General features: G+C 44.5%; 1 protein-coding gene across 3 annotated transcripts in view; it reads left to right on the forward strand.

Moving 5' to 3' along the window:
- LOC117162151 (uncharacterized) overlaps positions 1-27,187 on the forward strand; it is an 81,339-nt gene that overhangs the window by 39,801 nt on the left and 14,351 nt on the right. For 2 of the 3 annotated variants that reach the window (XM_033344056.2, XM_076623598.1), the window contains 2 exons: positions 7,864-8,048; positions 8,846-9,127. In XM_033344056.2, the coding sequence (XP_033199947.1) occupies positions 8,933-9,127 (195 nt within the window). In that variant the 5' untranslated portion in view covers positions 7,864-8,048; positions 8,846-8,932. The remainder of the gene's footprint in view (positions 1-7,863; positions 8,049-8,845; positions 9,128-27,187) is intronic. The other variant, XM_076623599.1, reaches the window with a different exon arrangement.

Below are 27,187 nucleotides of genomic sequence, written 5' to 3' on the forward strand. Positions count from 1 at the left end.
CCCGTGGAAATTTCGTTTTTATGTAACAGGTAATTTCGAGAATTTACTTTTCCCGATGGACCAAGCCGCTTTGCGCCCTCGTGTGCTCTCGCCTTCTCTCTCTCTCTCTCTCTCTCTCTCTCTTTCTCTCTGTCCCTCTTTTTTTTTTCTTTCTCTTTTTTCCCCAAGCTGGAATTTTAAAACCACGACGCTTCGGTGAAACTTTTCAAAGGGGGACGCGTAGGATCCCGAGCCAGGGATGGTACCGAGCAACTTTTACTTTCCTTGACTTTTCACACCTCCCACCTTCGTACTGCGACGTGGTCTCGATGATTTTCGAATGTTTGCCAAGCGACAAACCATTCGCGCGGGACAAATATTTTTTAGCCTGACGCTTCTCGAATCGACTTCGCGATTGAAATGGCCGATGGAAATGCTCGTTTCCAAACATACGGGTGAAAAAAAATTCCATACACGTAGATCTAGCTGCAAATATTGTCGACACCTCGACTAGCTCGGTACCGTGGAAAACGCGCCTGGGAACGGTGATTTTCAATTTCCACGCGTTCGCGCGTTTGTTTTCGTCACGGGTTCGACGTTTCGTCACCACTTGTTGTGTCGGGACGTTGATGTTTCCGGTGGAAATCAATAGAATCCATGAAACGAGGCGATCTCCTTGCTGCGACCAGTGACTCTGCATTCGTTCAATTATCTCTCTCTTTTTCGCTTTCTCTACCTCCCTCTCTCTTTCTCTTTCTCTGTATATGTGTACGTTCTCTTTTCCACGAAACGGGAGAAGGTTGTATGTAATGTGGCACGTGCGTGCACGAGGAAAAGCAGGCAGTGTGTATACGCCCCCCTCGTGTGCACGAGAGAGAATCGACGAAAGAGAACGAGAGAAAATGATCTCGACGCAGCGTGCGGCGAGGTTTATCTCGAAGTGCGCGATAAAGCCACTATCGTAGGTCTCGTTGCGCGGCTCTTTGTCGCTTCCCATAAAAAAAAAAAAAAAAAAAATGAAATAGAAAAAGAAAGGAAAGAAATCGCTAGGAAAGTCGGTCAGAGCAAACCGTATTTACGAATCTGAAAATTCGTCCCGCGACGAGGAAGGAGGAACGTTTCTGTCGTGCCTCGTCTATGGAAATTTCATCGCCGGCACGGAAGAATAATTGTACGATCGGATTCGTTCCAGTTGATTTCGGTTTCGTTAGGTTCGCTTTGATTCACTCTAGTTCGTTCTGCTGCAATCCACTTCGCTTTGTTTTCTCGGAGATTCTCTAATTCGCGGAGAATCGTGTTTCGAAATAACTCACGGTGAATGGAAGATAAGTGGAATCAATTTATGGTACATGCCGTGGTGATAACGAAAAGCTGAGTAACCCGTTTTCGAGAAAATAAATCGAGTCGGCGGAACGTACTTGGAGGGAGGCGAATGTTCTTGTTTCGCTCGTCTTGTCTTCTCGTGCAGTAACTCGCGACCGCGGAACCGTTATGCCCAACTATCGTTGCGCGTATATGCAAGATCTTTGCAGCATAGTGAGATGGAGGGACAAGGAAGAGGGAGGGGCGGTATCGCGATAGAAAAAGCAACGTGGAAGCGAAAGATGGTACGCGAGAAGTCGATAAAAAGGGCGTCGAACCTGTCACGCTCAAGGAACGAAGCATTTTCAATAAGACCATTCGCAAATTTTCTCAACGTTCCAACGGTTTTCGTCGTCTCGCTTTTCCTCGCGAATGCGATACGAACAGCTGATAAGACGCCCTCTGTAGCGATAATAACCAGTTACGTCAGCACAGAATTCCTCGAGATCCTCTTTGACCTTTCGAAAGAACAGATTTTTATCGGAAATCCCTGCGACGCGACGACGTCTCTCGCTGCTGCGCATACTTCCACAGTTTCGCTTTTAGATAGTCTCTGCACTTCTTCCTTTTTTCTCTTTCCTTCTTTACCTTCTTATTCTTCTTCTTCCTTTTTTTTTTTATCGAAAGAAAATAATTCCTTCGCTAACTTGCCCTACGAATTATCTTTTAGTTGTTCCACGGTTAATTGCAGTCTTGGAAGTTTCATGGCTTCCCGCCTGCCAAAGTTTCAACTTTCGCCGATTGTCGTTGGCCCGGAGCTATTCAAAAGTATCCCGGAGAGTTACTTTCAATCGTTGCCCGCAAAGTTTCCAGAAAACTTCTTCTATTTTTTTTTTTTTTTTCGCTCCAAATTCAGATCCGCCATACCTTTGTCTGACGTTTAAGGTTAATTAAACCTGCTTCCTCCGCGTTGATTTATTGTTTTCAAACTTCTCAGAGATTTCCTCCGCTGCCTTTCGAGACGAATCGAAAAATTTTCCCGCCTTTGAAAGAGTTTCTCTCTCTCTCTCTCTCTTTCGCGGGGCTACTACTACTTCGTTTCAGAAACTTTCGTATTTATCATTCGCGCCACGGAATTCTTTTTTTTTCACTTTGACGTTCGTAAAAACACATTCGTCTCTTCAATTTTTTAACGCGTTTTTTCCCACTTTTTGTTTTTTTGGATCGAGTGAAATATCGAAAGACGTGAAAATACTTATATATCTCGTGTCATCTAACCGGTCTTGGTATGTTTTATACATATAATATAATATTTATATTCCATAATTTCTTGTTTTTGTCCATGAATGACGCCATTGTAGTTATCCGGCTCGCTATACGTAATAATGTATACCTCTCTGTGTTTTAGGAACCGAGAGAGCGTATCTCCAAAACGCTATTTCAGTATCTAAAGAGAATAAATACGCGTTGAATTCGGGAAATTTCGAAGTTATAGAGAATTTCCTAATATTCGAAAGAATTCGCTTGAAACGTGTAAATACACAGTCGTAAGTTACGTTATATTAAATTCAGGCGAAAAATGACTTACGATAACATTCTAAGGATATCGAGAATCGAACCCTGAACCTCCGAATAGAACGCAGAAATCTTGCTATCGCTGCCGGTCTCGCGTTGATTTAACCATGTTATTCCTCCATTATGTAGTCTTCACTCTGTCATATTCTTTCAATATTTTTCAAGTATTCCTACCGTTGGGATTATAAATCTTCTAATCTTCTGTCGATCGATAACAAAACTGTGTAAAAACAGTCGCGCCATGAGACGCAGTGTACGCTGAAACGATCGCGTGGATTCGAGTCTGGTTTAGTGAGGTGCATCGAGAAATTTGGGAAACGCATGGCAGGTGAATAACCAAGTGCGCGTACGGTTCAACTGTTTTTACGATTTTCCAGTGGCCGGTGGCGTAAACGGTTCGATTACGTGAATTATAACAGTATTCTGGCCTCTCGACGAGGCCACTCGGCGCGGCTCGTTCGCCACGCAGCAATAGACGCCTCGGTCGGCGGAATAATCGAAGGAAAAAAGGGGCGGAAGAAGCTCGGTGAATTCACGAGTGGCTCATCGACCGTTTCAAAAGTTGGAGAAACGATCGCGAATTAATCTTCCGATTAATTTGTAGAGCTCGCAACCTGCGAACGAAAGAACACCGCGTCGTCATCGTCGTCGTGACCACGCGGATTTTTCCAACGAAAAAGAAAATAAAAGATGACCGGCTCGATGCTCGGAAAAATTCCACCACGATTCTTTCCTGTATTAGTATCGGTATCGGTTTAACGAGAACTTGGGAATTAATGCGCCGTTGATTTTAACGCGTTCTAGGAAGGAATTGAAAAGAGAAGAGGCTCGGCTACTCTCTTTGGTTCCAATCCTTCCTTTATTAATTCAGAAACCGAGTGGTTTTAGAGGAACTATAATTAAAATCGGGCTTCTCATCCCTGCCATTACGCTGCGTACCACGCTCTTCTTTTAATTTCGGCTTTCCGGTTTTAATTACTTTCTTGAAAATACGTAGTAATATCAAAATTCAGTATTCCCAGTATTTCGCGAATAAAAATTTCCTACAATTATTCGTTGAACCGTAGTAGACCCGAGCCTCGTGTTGGTACGAGCGTGTTTCAAACATATCGAATGTACCGTACTGTTCTAAATTCCGAACGTTCGGTTCGTTCGAGAAACGTTACGATTTTCCACTTTGCTCTAGTCGGATCATCGGTTACCAATGTTCCCTCGAATACCACAATTAAACAACTAATAATACCGGTAAATCTACCAGTTACCGCATATATACAAGATGGTTGGTAACTGGTGGTACAAGCGGAAAGGGGGTGATTCTACGCGAAAAAGAAGTCGAAAATATAGAATAAAATTTTTTTTTTAATTTTTCCATCGAGACACCGATCTACAGTGAGATCCGTTATAACGTACCGCAGGCGTACCGAGCGAAAATTCAAAGCCGATTTCCTCGAAAACAAAGCCTCAAACGAAAAATTTTTATTCTATATTTTCGACTTCTTTTTTCGCGTACAATCACCCCCTTTCCGCTTGTTCCACCAGTTACCAACCAGCCTGTATATATAGATAGCAAACTCTCGTTTCCTACAATTCGACAGTTTTACACTAAATACGATGATCGGCTGATTCGCGGATCCAATCGACCATAGGCAACAGTTTCGTTCGTTTTAATTAACAAACTTTCTCGCATAACGCGAAAAAATTCGTTAGCGTCGACAATTCGTAACTCGTGTGACTCGTAAAATTTGACGAAAGATGTTAGCTCTTTTGGTGGCGGAACACGGAAAGGGAAGAAACGGGCGAATTTTAAAACTCGATTCGCGTCCATAGACAATTCTCGTCGATGCTAAGAATACGGATCAACGTTTCGACACTTGCCGAAGTTCGAATTGGTTCGAAAGCTATCCACGTGTAAGTTAATTAGCAAACGACAGTCACGATTGTCGTGCTCGTGTCGCTGTTATCTCGGATCGTAGGAGCGACGGGTGTCCCGCCGGCGAGGGGTTAACCCGATTTCCCAATTTGATCCGGATTTCGAAAAGGTCACCGCTTGCCGGCGCTCTTCCGCGTCCCGTTGAGTCGGGCATTTTCTCAACGGCGAAAGGTACTCTAATCCGAACCGTAAACACAATAGAAAGTATCTCAGGGAATCTAGGCTACCGAGCGAGCATCGTTTTCGCGCGCCCGTGCTTCCTACGCTCCTCGTCCGTGTGTGCTATCCCCGTGTACGTAACGAGACCTGAATACCGAGCTGCCCTCCAGCCCCGACAAAAATGTTTGACATCCGGTTACCTCGTGGAGAACGGTCTTTTGACGCGCCATCGGCATTTTTTCGGCCAAGAGGGGAAAAAAAGGCAAATGTAAGGTAAGACGCGGTGGTGACGGAGGAATTCGAGAGATGAAAATTAGAAAGGGGACGGAGAGAAAAGTGTAGAAAATGAGGGGCCGGTCGTAGAGGAGAGATCGAGGACGTAAAAAGACAATAGGAGAATCCAGTAGGAGGAACAGGGAGAGACTGGTAATACGATGAGAGATGAAAAAAAGGGGTGTAGAAGAGAGAGAGAGAGATAGGGAGGGAGAGATAAAAATATGTTGGTGTACGAAATTGAGAAGACGATGAAAGAGAGAAGGGGTCGTAATTTCGTGCGAATTCGCGCCTTGTCGATTTTTCCGCGTATTGTACCCTCAGCGTTTTCCGATACGGGGAATTTATTGATTCCCACGATCCACAGACGAGTTCCATGGTGGCTTGGTTGCCTGCGGGGAATTTTAAAACCGCAGTCGAGCGTGCAGCCTAAACTCTCTGCCTTAGATATTACCCTCCGTCCTCGATAAGATACGTTGACTAGTTTACTGACTGGAAACCGGAAAATGATGCGCGTTCCATTCAAAATTATTCCCTACTTTTCTTCGAGTTTACGCTAACAAAAAAAAAAAAAAAAAAAAAAAGATTAGAGGAGATGGACTTCGTTTCGAAACGCTTGGAACGGGTAACATGTCTTTTATAACGTGTGGAGACTATAAGATGAAGAACGCGGCATGTCACGTTTCTATAGAAAACTAAGTTCTCTTCTTTAACGTGGTTGACGATTAAGCCGCACGGAAGCCACTTTGATGAGCCTCGAAAATTACAGAACAGCGATGACGTTACAAACACAGATTTCTGTGAATTCAATTATTTATTGCTAAATAATTAAATTTTATTAAATGGTGCTAAACTTCAAGGTGCCTCTTGCGATGCAATAAACTCGTGAAAGTGTGTCATATTCTCATGACACGAATGTTATTTTTAAGAAAAAGTCACAAATTACGTGCGCCCCGAAACGAAGTCCGATCGAATGTAGAAGATTCGGCAGAAATTGGCATCGAACGTTTAAAGCGGACACGAATCTTCATCGGAATCCGTGTCTTTTCTAATTCACGACAATTGCAGATTGGAGATTAATCTGGATTTAATTGACGAAATAAACAACGTTACACGGGACAATTGATCGCGTGTCACTTTTCCATTAGATTATAACCACATGTGACTGGACGTCGCCAGCTTTAATCAGAAATTCGCCAAATCAGCTTTCCGATTCGTTTCTAATGGAACTTCATCAGCGGCCGGCGAAGCCGATGAAAGTTAAATGTCGATATTCGACTTTCACGATTTTACAAAGTCACTCTCGATAATTATGCTAATAGATACACGCGGCTGCCGTTAATCGTTTCCAGATAATGCAATGAAAACTTCTTTTTCCCGGAGTTTTCCCAGCAACTTTCTTTCCCCCGCGAAATCATCCCGTTCCTCGCATCGATCTCCCTTCGTTTCCAATCTTTCAAACAACTGCAGAAGAAATTCTCAGCTGCGGTAATCTAATCTCGTTGGATTAGACGTAACAGAAATTATTTCCTCGTTCTGCATTCTGTTCTTCGTTACAACTTTCTAATCTAATTCCTGGAATTTTCGAAAGGAATTGCAATTTTTAAGTGGCGGATTTCTTACGCTTTGTCCTTGTTTCGATGATTTTGTTTAAGGAGGATGAATCGACGACCGCTGGATCGCGGACGTTCGCGCAAAAATCCGAATTTTTGCCAATGTAATTAACACGTTGCTGTGTAACGTTGAGTCGCGCACGTGCCGCTCGTTTGCGGTTATTATCCAACAAAAATCCTTCGATCTGTTTTTCAGAAAGTTTTTCAATTATCAATTAATATCGTTGCTGCGAGACAAACGATGGTAGGAAGCAATTATTAGACTCTCCGAGAGCGGAATTTCTTAGTTTCTTTCCTCTGTACTTAACCGCCCAGCGAAGTCATAAGCGAGTAAGCATCGCAGCAAATTGCTTCATAAAAGCAGTCGGTCGTATCCCTCGGTGAAGTTGTAAATTAAACACGTTGCCACGTCTGGTGTTTCTATCGGTCATCGGTACACGATGGAAAACTAGCTATCGGCGACTGGTTCAAACTGAATACAATATAATCGATCTAAATGAAACTAATGGAAATTAGCAGGGGCTATGAGAAGAAAAACAAACGCGAGATACATGAACCTCATCGAACTAGATCCACACGATTGGAATCTGATTCTGTAATCGAACCTTAACGAGAAACATTTATATTCATAGAAGCAAGAGTTAACAAAGACGAATCAATTTTACTTGGTCTTATTTATTTACCTGTAACAAAAATAGCAAATTCCATAAACGAAGACACGGTAGAAGGTTCAGTATCGTATTTCTATCAACCGATGTTTCCATAACCGATGATAGGTGTTCCGATAACCGATAAATTGTACCACGTACCACGTCAAAAATATCGTCTTCTTTGATTAACGCGTAATCAAATAACTTTGATCTGCTAATATCTAAATCAGGTGGAGCCTTCGGTGAATGAAACTGAAACTCCGAGTAGCTTTGTTCGAACGAAACTCGAACGAAACGGATGCGAAGATGGAATTTTTTAAGGCGCGTTGCACTCTCAGATCGACTCTGTCTGATGGCCAATCCCTTTATCCGCATGTTACAGAGAGAACACGTGAGACCGAGGATCGTCAGGGGCAGCCGTGATCGAGGTACACGTTCGAACGGACTCGCGTGTAAATGCTTCGAAGGCCATCGTGTTGCAGGCATTCATCCGGTTGACAGAGGTCCGGGTTGCTTCGACTTGGAGAACAAGCCTGTCGACTGACTGCGCATCGACCGATACCTTCTGTAAGAATCTTTTCCGAACGTACGCAAGTTTCCGTGCGTTAGCTTTTTCCTCGTGTTCCCCTGTTTGCACGCTCCACTCTCATTTACATCGCGGATGCGTTGTAAATAGCGTCGAACTGTAGCATCGAACTAACGTAGAACCGGAAGAAATAAAAAGTCGTAAACGCAACAGTTCTACTACGCTTGCCAGACGTTGCGGAAATGCGCGGAACAAAATGACCTAACAGGAAACGTATCAATTGCAGCGTACTATTGAATCGCGTAGTGTAGTCATTTTCAAACGTAATTTTCTCTTAGGCGTAGACTGCGGATTTTTACGCCAGCTTTTTACCAATCAAATATTCAAATATTATCGTCGTTAATTATCACACGCCGATTCTTCCATTCCTCCTTTTCTTCTAGCTTCTCCTCGCTGAAAGCTTGCCGATTAATATCCAAGCAGAAAACATACTCGCCGAGCCGAATATCGTGGGAACTCGAAAACTATCGCCTTATAAATCGACTATTAAATTGCGGTACGCGTATACCGTGCAGCGTAGAAACCGACCCTTTGCCTGGTAATTAAGGTAATTTCCTATAAAGATTCGTTCCGCGATCTGTCGCAACGTTCGCCTCGTTGGTTACTCGATACCTCGCGTCTTTTTTAATTCCTGCTTTCGAACGAGCAACACCTATTCCTCGAAAGAGAGAGATATGTACACCTATTCAACCAAAATGTGTAATTACTGGTTTAGCTAGTAGCGTTGCGTGGAATGGTCAAAAATTGCGATCTTCCTGACCCGAGATTAATGTTGCAGAACGAAGAAGGAAGGCGGTGGGATTACGGTGAACCGCAAGAACGGTTCTTTGGCTTGGACAAGCTACTGGCGGTGCCAGATCCGCGCATGCTTCAGCAACGAGGCAGTTCAGCAACGACACCACCCGCGACGTCATCCTCCAACATGTTCCCCCAACAATATTGCCTACGATGGAAATACCATCACAGCAACCTACAGACCATGTTCTCACAGCTGCTCGAGCGACAAGCTTATTGCGACGTCACTTTAGCCTGCGAGGGCAAGACTCTGAGAGCGCACAAGGTAAACAAAGACACGTTTTAACATTCCCCCGCGTTGCCCTTTTTGTCACGTGCAGCGACGAACCTTCGAATTTCCGCGAATTCATCGGTACAACGTGGAAAATTATATCTTGCGATGCATGAAATTAATCGGCTTCCCTTCCAAAATCAACCCTTGTTAAATCTTTCGAATTTTTAGTAGGCACGAGCGAGACACACACGGTACGATGCAATCGATATTACGAAAAACGATTTATCGTTTTCGTAGGAATTCGTCTATCGTTGAAAGATCAGCAACTTTGCAATTTAATTAGATAAAGTTGGTAAATTAATCGAATACGATCGTATTCTGATATAATTGCAGAGACACTTGCAACAATCGTACAGTACGATGAATGTATCGTTCGAAAGAATTCAATTGACATTAAATTTCAATTGGAGCGTTCTTTTGTTTTTTTTGGGAGGGGGGGAGGAAGATCATCGACAAGGATCGTTTTTGTTATAAACCCTTTCATTCGTATTAACTTTGGTTTGTCGAAAGCCTGGTATCGCGTGTTTTATTTTGTAGCGAAAAGGCAACGCGCGGAAGAATCTTCGTTACTATCGCATTACCATCGGATTTTACATTTTACTCTATATAAATGATTCAACTTGGCGGATTAATTGACACGTGTCACTTAATTCCAACAGGAAACGTGGAAATGTTTAATATTTGACACGTTTTGTGTCTTTATACTGGGCGAGCTGAACAAGCTGATGAAAAATTTAAAATCCGCTCGTACATGAAAAAGCTGGTATTTTGGAAAGGGAAAATTCGTTAGAATATCCGTGGATGTTAAACCGAAAGAATAATTGTTATAGCTGATCCGTAGCCCTTTAACGGTGATAAACTCTGCCCTTGGTCCAACTCGATAACCTTCTATTCCCTTTAAAATCCCTTTTCCACGCGTGCCTTCGGTTTCAGCTATTTTACGCTTTGAAATGTTTTAGAGGCACACGCTCGTTCGCTCTGCGTCGTTTAACGCGTTACAGGTGCATTGTATCATCGTCGAAACGCATAGTACTCCATTTTCACTTTCCGTAAATTGGATACACAGTTTTCCGCCCTTTTTTCGCCTAAATTGCTACACACACGCACACACACACACACCGGCTACATTTCCTCTTTCTTTTTCCGTACCCCTAAACCAGGAGCAAAAAAGTTGTTGGACGAATCGAAATCGCGTTAGAAAAATCGGTTCGGATTAAGCGGTTGCGACTGAAATCGTCATCGTTGCCAGTTAAACGGAGTGCGATTCCGGAAAGAAATTCGACGATTTTCAAAAGGAAAAGAGAAAAAGAAAAAAGTAAAAAGAAAAATTGCCACTTCTAGAAACGCGTTTTTCCGTAATTAAACTCCATCCTTGGAGAGTGGAAAAAGCTGGCGAGCAGACGACAACGGGAGGACCCAATCTCGTCCAGCTTCCATTGACTTGGACGATAGCGTTCATCCGTTTCATCCCCTTGCGTTTTTCCTCATACACGTGTCTCTCTATCGGTTCTCTGCCGAGCCCCGTTTCGCCTATCCCTTTCTCTCTCTCTGTCTCTCTCTTTCCCTTGGTAGGTTTTTCTGCGTGCCCACCTCTTGGTTGGCGGCGCAGTGCCGGGCGGAGAATTTCCTCGATTCGTCTTATTGCGCGTCGCGAGGCGGGTGAAAAGAGACGAGACGAGCCGGCCGACGAAACCGACGACGAACGATAGAGCGAGAGGAAAAGTCAACGGAGAAGGGTGGGGGCGGCAGACCACCCTCGCCTGCCCCGGGGAACATAAAACTTAACAAACGATCAATTTTCTGTTCTTTGTTTCTTACCAGGCTAGAACTACGGTATTTCGCCACTCTCTGTTCCCCACCCCCTCGAAGAAAGAACGGTGGTTCTCCTTCGGCCCCAGCCGACTCCCGTTCAACCAACCTCCACCTCCACCCTTTTCTTTCTTTCTTTCTTTCTTTCTTTTTTTTTCGTTTCTGTCTTTCTTTTTCTTCTTTCGTTCTAGCTTTGCTCCCGCTGTGCTTCGTTTCGCCCCCTTAGCCTCTCACCCTCTCACTTTCCCTGGCAATCGCTATCTTCTTCTTTTCTTCCCCCTCCCCCCTCCCGCCCCTTTTCGCGGGGGCTGTTTCACCCCCTCTCTTTCGAGCCCGACGGCTCGCCGCCACCCCTTCCATGTTTCCCTTTTTGTATCTCCGTCTCGGCTGTGCGTCGAAACGAGCCGCGCAGAGGAGAGGCACTCTATCAAAGTAGAGTACGTTTGGCTTGGTTTATTTTTTACTTTGGGAGGGGTCCAAATTGTAAAATCAATACTTCCTCCTAAATTTAGAATGCCGCCACCGAGCGACGCCGACGCGCGCGGCCTTTTTCCTCGTTCCTTTTCGGCCTCGTACACACTGGGAGGCTTGGTCGCGCGCGCGTCGCGATGCCGCGCCGTGCCGCGCCGCACCGCGCGGGAAACCGGCAACACACACAACGAGAAACAGAGGAGAGGGTGACGTCGCGCGGCCGCCGCCGCCACCGCCGCCGCGTCATCGCGCCGGAAAACAAAAGCCAACGCGCGGACGAGTGCGCGCACTCTTCGAGACACCCCTCGGGATCAAAAACGACACCAACGTGTAACCAGGGGGTCCACCCATGCCTCTCTTCCCACGTACACCCCCGTACAGAAATACGGTTCAACCTGCGTAATTCGAATGTCAAGGGGAGAACTGAGATCTTCGAGTTACCGTAGCTTTAGGGTCGCTGAGATTTACGAAACGAAAATCACTATACGGCTATTAAATTACTGTAGCGAAAATTATTACGAAGGGACCGGTCTCACGAGTTTCTGACATTTTTCAAATTGTACGAAACTCGAACAGAAAGAATCTCGAGATTCGAATTTTCGCTTGTTTTCGGTAAAGTCGCAAGCTCGATTTAAGATCCGATCTCATAGGGTTTTCATCTTCGACGAAGATTTGTTCTTTGGTTTTTTAATTCTCGGTGCATTTTAATTTACGTTGATCGGTTTCTTCGTTCCAGAAAATATGCCTTCCATGTGAACGATTCGTCTTCGATTTCAAATGCACTTTTCGATCTCGAATAAAGGTGTTCGCAATTACTCGAAACGTTTGTCACGCGTCTAGAGTGGTTGGCTGAACTGTCCAGATCCCATCGCGGCTCGTAAGGTCAGGAATTACAGACAGCTGCTCCCCTAGCCTCTGCCACCTGTATCCAGGTGTGCTCGATGATCGTAGATGCGATCACGAATGGGGGGAGGGGGGGAAATAGAAGTTGCTTTTTCTCTCTTCTCCATTGTTTTGTCCGATGATATTTCGTTTCTGATAGCGATGGAACATCACGCATTCAAAAATAGCGCATCTGTGAATAAAAAAGTTGTTATTATATCCGGCAGATTGGAAAGTCAATTAACGAGTTCATTCGTTTTCCCCGTAACTCCGTAAGCATCTAGCAACGAGTTTATATTATCGCTACAGTCTGAAATATCGCAAATTTCGAAATTTCTCGAAAAGTCTTATCTCGGCAGTTCGTAGAACGTATTTTCGATAGACAAATCAAAAGATAGACGCGTTTATTTTTCGTTAGCCGGTCAAAGTGGCCAGGTACTTTAGCGAGAGACTTGTCACGTTTTTTCTTCTCTTTTTCCTTTTCTCTTCTCCTTTTTTTTTTTTTTGCGAAAAAGACCACGGAAAATACGAACGGCAAGATATACGCGAATGACAGCGTAGGTGGAAATGCTCGTTCGGATTGAAATATAAACGACAGAGGCGGTGGTACGATCAAAATGTAACATCAGTCGTGCTACAATGTTGTGGTTTGTTTTATGACGGTGGTGCGTTTACTTCCTTGTTGTTCGTTTTCACGATCGCCGCCGGTGAGAGGTTAAATATCGATTGCTGTTCGATGTAACGCTTTTGGCTTTGCACGTGGCAGCTGAGGTCGTCTTTTTCGTAAAATAAACCGATTTCAAGTGCCGGGACCCGACGATCCCTGATGCAGACAGCTTGATTTCCGACTATTGTTATTAAATGAATGGATGTCCGTGTTTTGTGAATATTTTAAAGCCCAGGACAATTTCTACCGATACGATATGCCTCTGCACGTCGTTAAACTCGTTAGGGAGATTGGCCGAGATAAGGTTCGTTTGGTAACTGGCATAGGAACACCATCAAAAGTCGAATCGTCGAGACACGTTGACGGAAAAAATATCGATTTCGTGACGAACACGTGCAAACAGAAGAAAAGTGAATTCGTTCGTTTCTTCGACAGCTAAGATGTATAGCCCTGTTCGGTATAAACACTTAGGCAGACTTAAATAAACATGTAAAATCACCTGGTAATTATGTAAACGTTGAACTGTTATTATCTCGTTTGAAACGTTGTATTATAAGAAAATGATACATGCGATATTATAGTAATCGTCTTAAGCACTTTCCGATCTGGGACCATATGGAAGACACGGTTTCATAAAAATGCGGTTTAACAGTTGGACCGATGGTTGTTTTTCTTGACGATCAACGTTCCGTTAATTTCGAGTTCTCTGGAATAGACGCGTCTATTTTACATTCCTTTACATTCTTCGAGAAGCTCGACGATGAAAAAGATGCTATTGGCAAGGCGATCCAATGAAATGAAAATGAAAAATTCCAGCGAAATTTCCACCGGTGATCTTTCATCTCTGTAAACTTTCGCGTTAAAATCGCTGAACGATACGCTGAAGGATGGCCGTGCCGGCTAACCGCATCGCGACCTATTTTTTCAAAAGCAGTTTTCACCTATAGACCAGATTCTATGTATACTCCGTACTAGATACCGAATAGTTTCTAGGTTAAATTCATTTTTCATTTATGCGAAATTCACCGTTCACTGAATTTCCCGACTCGTCACGAAACCAAAGTATATTCCGATCTCTCGCGTATTCCAGTCAGCGTGTGACGTTCAAAATCTAACGCCTCGATCGACCGACCGACCTTCACTTTCGTTTCGACGTTTCGAGCTCGATGGAAATCAATTTCGCGAAACGAATCCCAAGGTTGGACGAGTCCCAAGTCGTTGGAAGTCGTCGTTCAAAGATCTCTGGGAAAAGGTAAAGGATCGCGCCACTTTAACTACGAATCGTCTGGGAACCTAGTCAACTGGCGGTTGTTCGGTTCGATCGTTGCCACAATTTTTCGATCGTTGGTCACTATGTGAACCGACAATCGGGGTCGGTCTATCGATCAAAGCGGGCGCGGAAACGCAAAGAAAACGACAGTGAGATTCCTCGCGGTCTGCGACCGTGACGATGATATCCACGCGTGTTCTCAGGTTCTATCCTGCCAACAGGAGATGCACATTACAACACCGTGTGCCTCGCGGGTAATTATATGCCGTGCCAGAAGGGTTGCCAGGTGCCAGGGTCGTTAAACCCGGACATCCTGTGTTCTAAAAAACACGACGCGCCGCTTCCTAACTGTATAAATAATAGTACGCCTTTATTCCGTGAGCCAACAGTCGAGCGTGGCCGCGACGCTCGCCCGAAAATAATCTACATACGCGATTTGCTGCGAGATATCGCGATATGAGAACGATCGCCACTAATAATCAATCCCTTGTTGCATCGTAATATCGTTTGATATCTGCAACGGTACGTAATGGTAATGGAAAGAGGCGATAGATCTATAGGCAAGAGAAAGATTCGTTTCTTTATAGGAAATGGAGATTGTTATTAGCAGACTGCGGATTTCTATGGAAATTTATGATTTTATGAGCGCGACTGAAGGAACAAAACTTAGATAGAGATTCGTTTCATTTATTAAAAATGAAAAACCAGCGCTAAATTACGAATACTTTATCGTGGCTATTTTCTCTACTTTTATATATCTCTACGTATACTGTACGGTTTTCCATAAATTTATAGTTTTACATAAATGCACAAGTATCTACAGTGTAATAATTACGATGTTCCATGCATGTGTATGCGTTCTTTAGCCGGTTTAACGTTTCCAGTGAGACGATAATTCTCCAACGTTTCGATAATTTCCTGATGATTCTGTAAGTTTATTTAAATCGTGCCAAGCAAACGAATACTCATGGGAAACGGGGTTGTACGTAAGTTAAAGCCACACGGCAACTTGGATTCGCGTCGTACGCAATGAACACGTTAATTAATGCCACGGAATAAAGATCGTGCTTCTCCGGTCAGAGCACACGCGATCCACCCACTCGTGCAAACATAAATAGAAAAGATTTGTTCGACGGGAGATTCGTTCTTGGAGCACGGGCTCGACAAAGACTCGATTAACACCGACGAGCAGGTAAACAAAGCGTTCATTAAACGACGCGTTGCCGGCAATGAAACGAAGAGAAAAAGGAGGTCGAAATTCGGTGACACCGGCGTGAAAAAAAGGAAGAAAAAAAGAAAGTAGTGAAAACGCAGCCGGTCTCACCGACACCCCGGGGAAAATCGGCGCGTTGGTGATTCTTCAAAAGCCCGGGTGGGAAACGCGCGCTTGAATTTTCTCCCGGTGCGCGTCGGGACAACCGGACGGACGAAGAAAGAGGATGGCGAAAGCGCGAGTAGCAAACAGAGAGAGAGAGAGAGAGGGAGAGAGAGAGGGAAAGAAGAGAGAGACAGAGAGGACGAGTGCTCTCGCACGTGTTAATGGGATTTTACGAGCGACGCGTGGCGAAGGAAAAGGTCGTTTCACGAAATTAACACCCGCCGAAGCGAGTGAACTCGTAAAAAAATATAATCGATATTTTCGTACAGGCGTAAGTACTTTTTTCCCCATCCTTCCTCTCGCTTTCTCTCTCTCTCTCTCTCTCTCTCTCTCTCTCTCTCTTTTGTCGTCTGCGTTCACACTGAGTCACGCTTCTCTTCCCTCGAAACACACACACACACACACACACACAACAAAACCAATTCTCCTTCTCTCTCCTACCATCAGCAGTGGCGTAGAAGATTAATTTGTTTTACTCGTGTCTCGGAGTTTAATATTTTTCATTAGATCTCGCTCTTGCTCGTTTCCCTCGGCCCCTATTGGCGTACATCCACATTGTCGCAGCTGTCTCGACGTCTCGCGAGCCACGTTTCAACGTAACAATTCGCAGACCAAGCTTCGCGATGACGAAGAATCGCGCCACCTATTCGCAGGCCCTTCGGGATCCACCGATCCACTGCACGCCTCGACGAAACTTGCAATTTCAGCTCGCACGCGATCCCAGCATCGTTCCCACGGATAACTGTATTTTACAAAAATGTACGCCCTCACGCGGTTGTTTACCGCGTAAATATCCTAATCGATCGTTCGTCCAACTTATTTGAATAAACGTCAGATGTTAACGTCATTCGAGCTCCCTCAGCAGTTAGCTCGATCAACTCTGCTTTCTATGCAGCTTTTCCATCTTCTTGCATACCCCGTTACTTTATTACGCGTTATCGCTAGACACGATTGCTGCGAAATCGATGCTCGTTATCTTAAGAAAGAGACGAGTTATTCTTATAAATGTACTTGCCGTTCTTTTCTGTATTCCGATTTATGAAGTCGATCCGGCAAACTCGTCCAACCGAGGGTATATACGAAAGCAGATGCGTTACAACGAGTGCTGGTCTAATTGCGTAACGAACAGGATCACCTACGTTCGAATCTCTGACAGAGCGTCGAAATATTTTTCACGGTATTTCCTCGAATCTTTCAAGGAATATTCAGGAATATTATTTCTATTCGCTATTTCCATACGAAAATTACCGCGCAGTGGCGTAGGAATTTCAAGTATCGGTAGAATTGATATTAATACCGACGGTAGGAAACGCTCTTGCGTTTAATACACCAAGAATAAAGAAGGACGATTCGAGTGTGTGCAATGTTATCGATCGTTAGTACAAAAGTTCGATCAACATATAGCCGTATAGAAATTCTGGAGAACTTCGGCTTACGTGTTCCAAACAACGAACGACGTTCGTCGTAGCGGTCTCGAATTACGAGTATATGTGTATATAGTGTCGGGCGAAAGGTTCACGTTCGGTCAAGGGGTGTAACCAATCATGTTAGCTCTCGTCGCGTGTGATTGGAGGAGATAGATTGATTACGATTGATTGATTGCGATTTTTGAATGTATTTACGCACAAAAGTAACGTGCGTGTAGTCGCACACAGACAGCTGTGTTGTCACGATACTTGAACGGTTTCGCGACGTGTGAAGCGATTTACAGATAGATGGCGATTTAACTTGTCTGTTCCGAGGTATGATCGCGGTTCTAAAGCGCACAGTTTCGACATTTTTAATACTATGACACACTTTTATTGTTATTAATATTACTATTAATATCGATAATATAGTTTCGCCTTTAGACGGGCGACGCGCTCGGTGCCGGCCTATTGCGAGACGCGTATACCGTTCGGCTTGACTTTGTTCTCGAACGGGACAAGAAAGAACACGGAGAACGGGCGACAGGCTGCAGATAGCGGCAAATTATAAAGTGATCGGCCGAGCAGCACACAACACGTCAGAATCGCTAATACCAGAGCGAGAAAGCATTACGCATATTCTATTCGTCTTTTATTAAACGATGTCACTGTTCGTTCGAGCAGAAAAATTTATGACTTTTCGCTTTCGCGGATTTATTACTCGTTCTTGGATTTCTCACTCTGTCGGCGAGTTGCTTATTTCGAGACAGCAACGTTCCTCGTATCCTTCTTTCCGTTGCGCGTTGCGCCTTTCGCAGAACCGAAAGCCAGTGGATATGCGTGGAGGTGGCGGAATGTAACACCCCAATGGAATTCGAGAGGTCTTTCGATTGATGTTCGCGCGACCGTTTGCAAATTCCGTGGTTTGTCACGGGATCTTCTCGCCTATCGAGCTATGGAACAGTGCCGCGAGGAATTGAAAAATTCGTGGTACCGCAAATCCGTTGAATCAGGTGTCGTCGGAGTACTAAGCACGCAGATGGTCGTGACACTAAAATTTTACATTTGTCAAAAATAGCGATTGTGCTTGGCCGTGGTATAAAGTTGGCGTAACGGAATAGTCGGTAGATCGCGTTATAACGAGGTAACTCGATTCGCAAAGTGGCACGACAAAGCGGTAAAAAGAGCTTGATTCGAGATACTAATGGTGGAGATGCGTGGATAAAACTCATCTCTGCGATCTGGAAGAAAGCATTGTCCATCGTACGGAGGGTGGTGTCGTTAAGCCTAATAACGAAAGTTGAAGAAGTCAATCGCGCTGTATTATATTAATCGTGGAAACGTGGCACTCTGTGCGCATTGACGTTTAATCGTATATCCGAGGAACATTTCGCTATAGAAGGCGTGGTTTCGCCTTATCTTTCGCGCGATTGGCTATCAAAGTCGAGCAGGGAACACGTAGTACCACGTGAAACGTTGGAAAGGCGCTTAGGATCGGGTGTGGAACGTTGTCTCGTTGGTTTTTCCCTGGAAGAGAGAGGCAAACGTGTAACCAGTCAAAGGAATCGAGCAATGTGCCGGGCGAGATCGGCCTTCGCATTGCTCGAATTTTCCAAAAACTTTCGAAATCGCTCGAATAAATCGCACGTTGTTCACACACGTGTGCGATTTGTTCCTCTCGATCTGTCGGACAACGTCGCGCTTACGTTTCCTCGGTTGTTAAGTCGTTGGAGCGTGACGATTACAAATCAATGAAATCTCGCTGGGTTATTAGAAAATCAGCGCGTGACTACGTTCTACTTTGTAGAGATCGGCGTGTTCCTTACGCCACTGCGATCGTGGAGACACGCAAGCCCCATATACATACGGCGCGAGCAAGTGGAGACGCGTACGTACACTCCCGTTCATAAGTATTGGCACATGTATGAAAAGTTGAGTAAACTCGAAAAATCGTTAGGAAATTAACCGAACCGTTAGCAATCGCTATCTCGTTCGACGCGTTAGACCATAAAGCATCCACGTCCGACTAACGCTTTATGAAAAACATAGCCCGAAACTACCAGCAGGTCCGAATTAATCGAACAATCGCGGAAATTGTATTACGTACAAAGCTAAATACTGCTATATTATAGCGTTTAATTTTACTTATTCGTTTCTTAAAAGTTGCGAGCTAATGGTTTAAGACAATAGCATGTTCCAACTGTAATTGTAATATGTTTGACAATATGTAACGTACTGCAAAATAGTCCTTGTTCGGAGATTGAAACTACCTCGGTAAAAAGAGTGGCGATCGAAAGACGAGGAAAGAGTTCGCTTTGTTACATCAAATTTTATTATTCCAACATCAGATATACCAGACGTTTCCGATCTAACGTTAAGAACGAAATAACGAATTCTCGAACGTTTTGAAAATTACCTAATGATTTTTCGAGTTTACTTAGGTCTTGATAAGTATCCTAATACTTCTGAACTGGGATGTACATTCGGAGCGTACACACACTCACCTCGGACAATTGCGTTTGTCTTCTCTCCTTCTCGATTCCGGTTCCCTCTTTTTCTTCCCTTCGACTGCCTCGCTCTTCCTTTCTTCCTCGCACCCTTTCCCATTGCACCTCTCCTTTTCCATTTTTTCCTTCTCTCCCTCGCCGTCAATTCTGCCGTTCCCCCTTCCGCTTCAATCTTCCTTCGCCCTATCCTTTCTCTCCTCCTGACTTTTTTATCATTTTTCGCTGGCCCCTCTTTTCTATTTTTTTTTCTCTCTTTCCTTCCTCTTCCTACCCTTCCCACGTTCGCTCTTTGACTTTGCCTCTTTTTCTCCCCCTCGCTGCAGCACTATTTCTACTCCTCCCTGCCCCTGTCCTTTTACTCTAGCACGCTGTTTCTCATTATCTCTTTTTCACTTTGCCTTCATTCGCCTCCGCTACTCCATCCTCCTTTCTCTCTGTCTCTATCCGCAGCATTGTCCCTTTTGTCGTCGTGACCCTCCGCTATCCTCTCTATTCCTCCCTTCTCTCGCAGCAGCCGCGGCCTTTCCCTTTCCTCCCGTGATATCATATCACAGAGACAGCGTCTAGCTCGCGTGCGCCTGTGTATATTCCGCGTCGCTCGACGGAAGCAGGACCAAGGTGAAAATTCGAAAATTTCACCGTTCGCTTTGTCACGGCCCTGGCCTTCACGGTCGGCCGCTTTCTCAGAATTCGTTCACTCGTCGGTTACGATCCTTCCCTCGACCTAGAACGCGTTATGCCACCAGTTGGTCCCGCGTTACAGCTGCGACCAGGCGAACTTGTAACGCTACATAGAGATGGCCGTGCCGTGTTGCCCGATAATCTAATAACGTTCTTTGGAACGCGGTAGACTGAGTAGGTCGTGCAAATTGCTAATACTTTGCTACCATTCGATCAGTTCGCACGCCTCGCGTGTTTCGCTTCGATTTTGTTGCTGGAGAACGGTTACGTAATTTCACGCAACGAGCCAGTTTGTTAACGATCCCATATAGTTGCATTCGACTGGATGAAAAAGAACTCGAACGATTGATACCGAATCCAACGAAATTGCGCAACGCCTACGAGGTTCTAAAGTCGAAAGCAGCACAAACGTTGGAGCATTCGCGAGGCGAACGTGTTGGTTTTCACTGATTTCGGCTCTCCATTCATCGATAGAATACGATGAACTCGGCAGATATGTAGCCGGCTACATGCAAATCGTGCGTATGCGTTATTTATGGAATTACGTAAGACGTTTCTTCTTCCTTTTTTTTGTCTTTTTTGTGTATGTGTGTGTGTGTGTGTGTGTGTGTGTGTGTGTGTGTGTGTGTGTGTGTGTGAAGAGAATCTGTTTGGACGGACTCTCGCTAATATAAACGACAACCGGCTGTCTCGCGAGTGTCGTCGACCTCGCTCCACGATCACTTTCAGCGTCACAACGGGAACTTCGATTCGATCCAAGGCTCTCGCCCTTTCAGACCCATCTTCGTCTTCTTTCTCCTTTCCTTTTTCTTTCTTCGCTAGACTTTTACGTTGCATCGATTCCTCGATCGTTAGAGACGTCGGTTTGTGCTAATTACATCTCGTCGTATCTTTCCTTTCCAATGTGACCAATAATCTAAATTACCTGCTACGTCGTAACAAACTTACTGAAAATTCCTTCGCAGGAACAGATTGATAGAGAAATTAGATATCGGGATAGATTTTTGTATTAACATTGTGTAATCGTTGGTGGAACTCTGATTGCTCCGAAAACGGTACATGATCTATATCTCTCTTTCTTTCTTTTTTTTCTTTATTTCCTTCTCGCGGAAAATTCGACAGCAGCTCCGCTGGAGGCTTGTCTAGACCGTTTACCTTGTTTTATAAAAGTCCTCTTAACTTCGAAACGTTCAGTTACAGGCTCGTTAACCTCTTTCGTGCAATGGTTTTAACGAAACGTGAGATTAGTTTGGAAAAGTGGAAAAAAAGAAAAGTGTGCGGAGGAGATGCACGAAAATCGGATTTAATTTCGTTGCTCCGATCTCTTCCAACAGCTTGTCGGTATTTTTTCTTTTCTCTCTCTCTCTCTCCCTACACTTTCCTCCCGCTGCCCGATATTACGAAACGAAACGTGCCGTCGTGCACGCGTTTCGAAGACGCAGATTCGATTTTTTGGCTGCGAGTCCCTTTTTCAAGGGCGCACCTACCTCCGTCGCGGCCGCAAATTCCTTTTTACCCTTCCGTTTCGTTTTCCTCCTGCGCTGTCTGTTCCAGTATCTCTCCCCTTTTGCTTCTGCTCGTCGGTCGCCAGAAACGGGAAACGCCTGAACTATCGATCGAATTACGTAACTACAGGCAGAGGCCGGTAATCTCGTTTTTCTAATGAACTTCGTAGCGAGCGAATGCCCCCTGCGTCGGACGACAGCCACAAACCGTGCGTCATATTTCGTCGCTCGATCAAAAACTACGTCTTCTTCTTCGGCCACCCTCCTTCGACGATCCAACCCTCCAAACGCGAACACACCGACTAACTTTCTCTGGCTCTTTGTCCACCGTTCCACGGTATTTGAATATTTTAGTGGAAACATTGAGCGGGATATTTAACCGATAGAATTACTCGTTGGAGAATCATCGACTCGTTTGCCACGTGCTTGCGACGTGCACGTCAAAAGTAGAAAACGTCTCGGTTACGCTTTCTCAGACGTTAAACGGCAATAATATGGATTACACGGTGAAGCAGCGTTCGCATTTATTATTTTTCCTGCATTGGTAATGACAATGAACGAGTCGCAAAAGCGAACCTTCGCTTTCTAAATATTACTTGAACAGGTTTCGTGCTCTTTCGACACGCGTTTCCATTATTTCGCGTTGCCACTGAAATACGGCAAACTGTGTACACCGTCGGTTAGCCGGTCCTGCTTTAAACCGATCGCATTTTCGTCGAGAGCAGAACGATCGACCAGCAGAAAAATCATCGACACGGTCCGTTGTCGCGTGTTTGTTGATCCGTCGACCGGTAAACGATAGTCGATATATATTTTCGATTGTTCGACCAGAGAGATTCAGCGCCGTAAAGGCCATTTAAGCAAAAGTCTACTCCGAGTGTGAGATATGTTTTTTGCTTTTCGTCAAAATGAAAGCGTTCGTTCTGTGTTTCGAAGGAGGCGTTGAAGTCTCCAAAGGTTGGGCTGCTAGAAAAAAAGCTAACTATACAGTCTCTTCGAACGGAAGCCTCGTGTTCTTTCTCGAAAGTCCGTGGTAATTTGCAGGCGACACGAGAACGCCGAAAGAGCTTGTGCGAAGGTTGGCTGGTGGAGACGGCGAATGGCAAAGGCAAAACGACGAAAAAGGGGTGAAAAATTCGCAACGATCGCGAAAGACAGTCGCGTCTCGCGGCCCGTGCCGACGCGACGTGGCGTTATTGCAGCGAGGCAACGAGGCCGCGCATATCAATAAATAACCGTAAGGCAGCGTTAACATCAACAACGATACGTCGGCTATCATTCCGTGCTTCTTTGCCACCACCCCCCTCGGTCGGGTCCGCGTCAGCCCCACGGGGGTGTGCACACGTAGGTACAATCGATTGCGTCTGCCAAGCTTTTACGCCGGGGAGAGAAAACCGGCGAATCGACAAATTCGACGCGGCGCACCCCCGTCTCCGAGGAAGGGGTCGCTCACCATCGGCCCCGTCCATTTATATCCTCCTTTCGTCCTCCTCTTTCCTACCCACCCCTTGTCCTCCTACCCCATCCTCCTCTTCCTCCTCCTCCTCCTCCTCCTCGTCGTCGTCCTCCTCCTCCTCCTTCCTTTCTCCAGGCCACCCATCCTCCTCTCTCCTTCCTTTTCTCTTTCTTTCTTTTATTTTTTATTGCTATTTTTTTTTATATTCCCGGGCGAAAGACGAAGCACCCCGTTATGCACGATAAAAAGTTTAATGTCAGAGAAGACGTCGTGGGCGGCGGAAACGAGGAAGGGCGAAGAGGGATGAGGTGGTATGAGGAGGGGTGGGTAAGGAGGGGTCTGCAACTGGGATGGGTGGGTGCGTGGGGTGGGTAGGCGCGGGTTCGACGTCGGGACGTGGCGGCAGAGGGGGAGGGGGGTGAAAGTGCCCGGGGATCGTAATGACTCGATATGAAACCCGGGCAGTGCAATTTCTTTCTTCTTCTGCCCTTTCCTTCCTCCCCCGCGCGTCTCGACGTCTTCCTCTTTTTTCATCGCAGTATTTCCCCATAAAAGCGGCTCGGCATAATAAAAAGCGTTATATAGCTGGCACTGAAAAGTAACGCGCGTCTCTCTCTCTCTCTCTCTCTCTGTCTTCTCTCTCTTCTCTCTCGTTCTCTCTTGGTCTTTCTCTCCCCCCTCCCCACTTGATCTGCTTCGCGCTCGTGTATATGCGTTTATACGCGCGCGTGAATGTTTGTGTATAGGTTTGCGCCTGTGTTGTACACGTTTGTGTACACGTGTGTGCGTTTGCAAGGAAACTGTATACGTACGTACACTAAGAAACAGACACGGCGGCGTAAGGTCTTTTACGGCCTTATTTGCGGAGACGTAAAAATCGCGAAAATCAATACGGAACTTCTAACATTAAATATTCAGGCTATTGACTGGGCGGGGCCGAGAGCCAGACACTCTTTCGTACCTGAGAGTTCCTCGGCTCCTTCCATGGGAAAAACTATTCTTCCGCGATCGCGATACGCTCGCCGCGCGCCAGACGAATCGAGAAACGCAGCTGCTTCCAGATGTTTCGCGGCTTCTCCGGCCTTTCCACGATACTTTGATCCTGCTACCAGTCTGCGTCCTACCACGTCCTTCTTCTAGCAAATGTTCGGAAATTTTATTAAACCGTCGATAATATCTATCGATGCCATCTGACACCGAGTGTCTTTTACAAAATTATCACCAGAATCTTTTTTTAGGTGGCGTTCGATTAATGCGTAACCATCGACAAAATTTTGCGAGTCATAAATTACGAGTTAGGTACCAGCATCGGTAAATTGGTTCTCTCTTCCGTTCTCTTGGATGAAGTTTTCGGATAAAGGAATTTCCGAACGATGCCAAGGATGACAATTCCCTAACGATTACCAAGTAGAAAGAGTATTTCACTGAAATCGCGAATCCGCGATTTTTATCTAATCAAATAGAGGGTCTTTGAAAGCGTAAAAATTCTGAAAACTTTGGAGCTGAACTAACACGAGCACGCTAGGTTTATATTTTTAATAATACGAGTTGAACAATTGGGCGAAATCCTGGCGTAAGGTTACCGTAAACGTTCAACGTGATACAGGTTTCCCTGTATATTATCATTACGATCGATTACTTATTCAACGATAGCTGATTAGGAAAATTATTTTCTTCTTTCTAGGTTGTCTTAAAATAAAATCCAATCTTTTGTAGTTTTTGAAATTTGCGCATCTTATTCCTTGCTTTCTAATCTTTAAAATTTCTAGCTTTCTAGCTGTTCGGGAAGTGAGTGAAATTTCGCTTACAAAATTCCACCCAGAGACAGACAGACAAACAAACAAACTGAGAGGTAGGCGGAAAAAAACTTGTCAGTTTTTTTTAAATTGTATCGTATTATCGTCAAAAATGAGCATGTTTCCAAAGTTAAGCTTTCTAGCTGTTCGCGAGGTGAGTGAAATTTCACTCAGATAGACAAACAAACAAACAAACCGAAAAGTATTATATCGTATATCGTGTTGGCATTAAAAATGAACATGTTTCCAAAGTTAAGCTTTCTAGTTGGTCGGTAAGTGGGTGAAATTTCGCTTTAAAAAATTCCACTCGGACAAACAGGCGGAAAAGTAAGCTAAATAAAAACCATTAAAAAATGTTGTCAATTTTTTTAAATTATGTTGTCTTGTCATTGGAAATGAAAGCGTGTTCGAAATTTTAGCTTTCTAGCTGGTCGGCAAAATGAGTGAAATCCCGCTTATCAAATTTCACTAAGGACAGACAAACAAACAAACAAAGAAACAGGAAAGTAAGCTAAATAAGAAGCATTAAAAAACGAAAAATTCTTCCCTTGCAATCTTCGAGTTAACTGATTACTTTACTTCGCGCAAAGGACTACGAGATTGTGAAAGACAGTGTGTAATTTGTAAATTCACCGATATTAGTCGGCAAACGATGGTGCAAGGGAGACCAGATTTCTACATCCTTTGGTACGAAGTAATTAATTGTTTACGAACGCGAGCTTGGAACGTAGATATTTTTGGTACCGATTTTCATTTCGATACATACCAGCGCAAAATGCCTTTTTTCCCCCTCCGAGAATAATAGGATATTTGATGCTCGTTATGATTAAAAACGATTTGCGCGTGTGGAGTGATCAATGTTGCAATGACAATTTTCAAAGAGCGGGCCAGGATATTCGAGGTTCCTTTTGACGGAAAATTGTTTGATGTATGAAACGATTAACGCTTTAACTGAGCAATTATTTCCAGGGAAAAGCGCAATATCCGACGTTCTTTCTGTAACCGGCAATCAAATTCGACGTTTGCAATTGGTTGAATTGTTTCGGGCACGTTGTGAAAAATCGGACAATTTGATACGCGGAATTGTCAGACAACGTTTTCGATAATACACGTCGCTCTAACCATAATGCGGCTCATAGTTGGCAAACATTTGTTTCCGCGAACAAAAACGAAAATCCAAACAACAAAGAAACGAAGAAAAGGGAAGGAGGATATTCATGATAATTCTCTTTCTCTCTCTCGTTCTGTCTCTCCCTCGCACCTGTATAGCCCCGGTTAAAGGGTTAAGGAATAAATAATTCGCAACCAAAACGAAACGGGGGCTTTTGCGATGCAACAATACACCGTGGTACGAATTAATACGTATTCAGTTGCCTCTTTTTACTTGCATGTAAAATTCTATTGTTATTTCGCAGAATAATTTTCAAGGAATTACGCGAACGCTCTGGTATACGGGAGTCGATAGAAACCATGCTCGAGCGACAAAGAGAAAGCGAAAAGAGGCGAACGAAAAAAAAAAGGAAGCAGTAAAAAAAAGAAAACATAGGGGGACACGATTTACGGTGGGTTTACGTTTCGCGAAATAAAATGCAAATTCGAAGGGAAAATCGTACGTACGCTCGTGTCCCGTTCGGTTGACAATTAGAACTCGTGATCGAGTAAAGAACAGATTGGAAATAATTCCTTTCGTTTAAAATATTCATTTTAACCTTTGTTACAGTTTTAATACGCCGCTTTTATAACGCAACATTTTATCGGCAAAAAGGCAAATGTAAACTTGCAGCGAAATAGTTTCCGCCGATTCTAAGGAATCTTTCGCGTAACTCGTCGTGATTTCTCGAACGTGGAATTTCGAAAGAATCTTCGCGTCTAGTCCGAGGGAAATTGCAAGGATAATCGGAACGAAATGTATTCTTCCTGTAACGCGTGACTTGTTGCATCCAGGCACGTTTCGTTCGTTTGAAACTGCGGGAGAATCGAAAAAGCATCGATTTCTTGCGAGAGCGCCGGAGAAAGTAATTTTTCCCGGCGCTGGCGGATGATCCGCGATGAAACGCGCTAAATGCGTTTGACAGGTCTGAAAGTATCGATGATACGTGACAAATCTAGGCTAAGCCAGGCTGATTTGCATCGTCGAATGGAAAACGATATATACCGGGTTTAATCTCGGACAACAAACAAGTTAATGAACGGCAGCGAGGGTAATAAATTTTCCGCAGATTG

Source organism: Bombus vancouverensis, chromosome 13, assembly GCF_051014615.1.
Source record: "Bombus vancouverensis nearcticus chromosome 13, iyBomVanc1_principal, whole genome shotgun sequence".
NCBI lineage: Eukaryota > Metazoa > Arthropoda > Insecta > Hymenoptera > Apidae > Bombus > Bombus vancouverensis.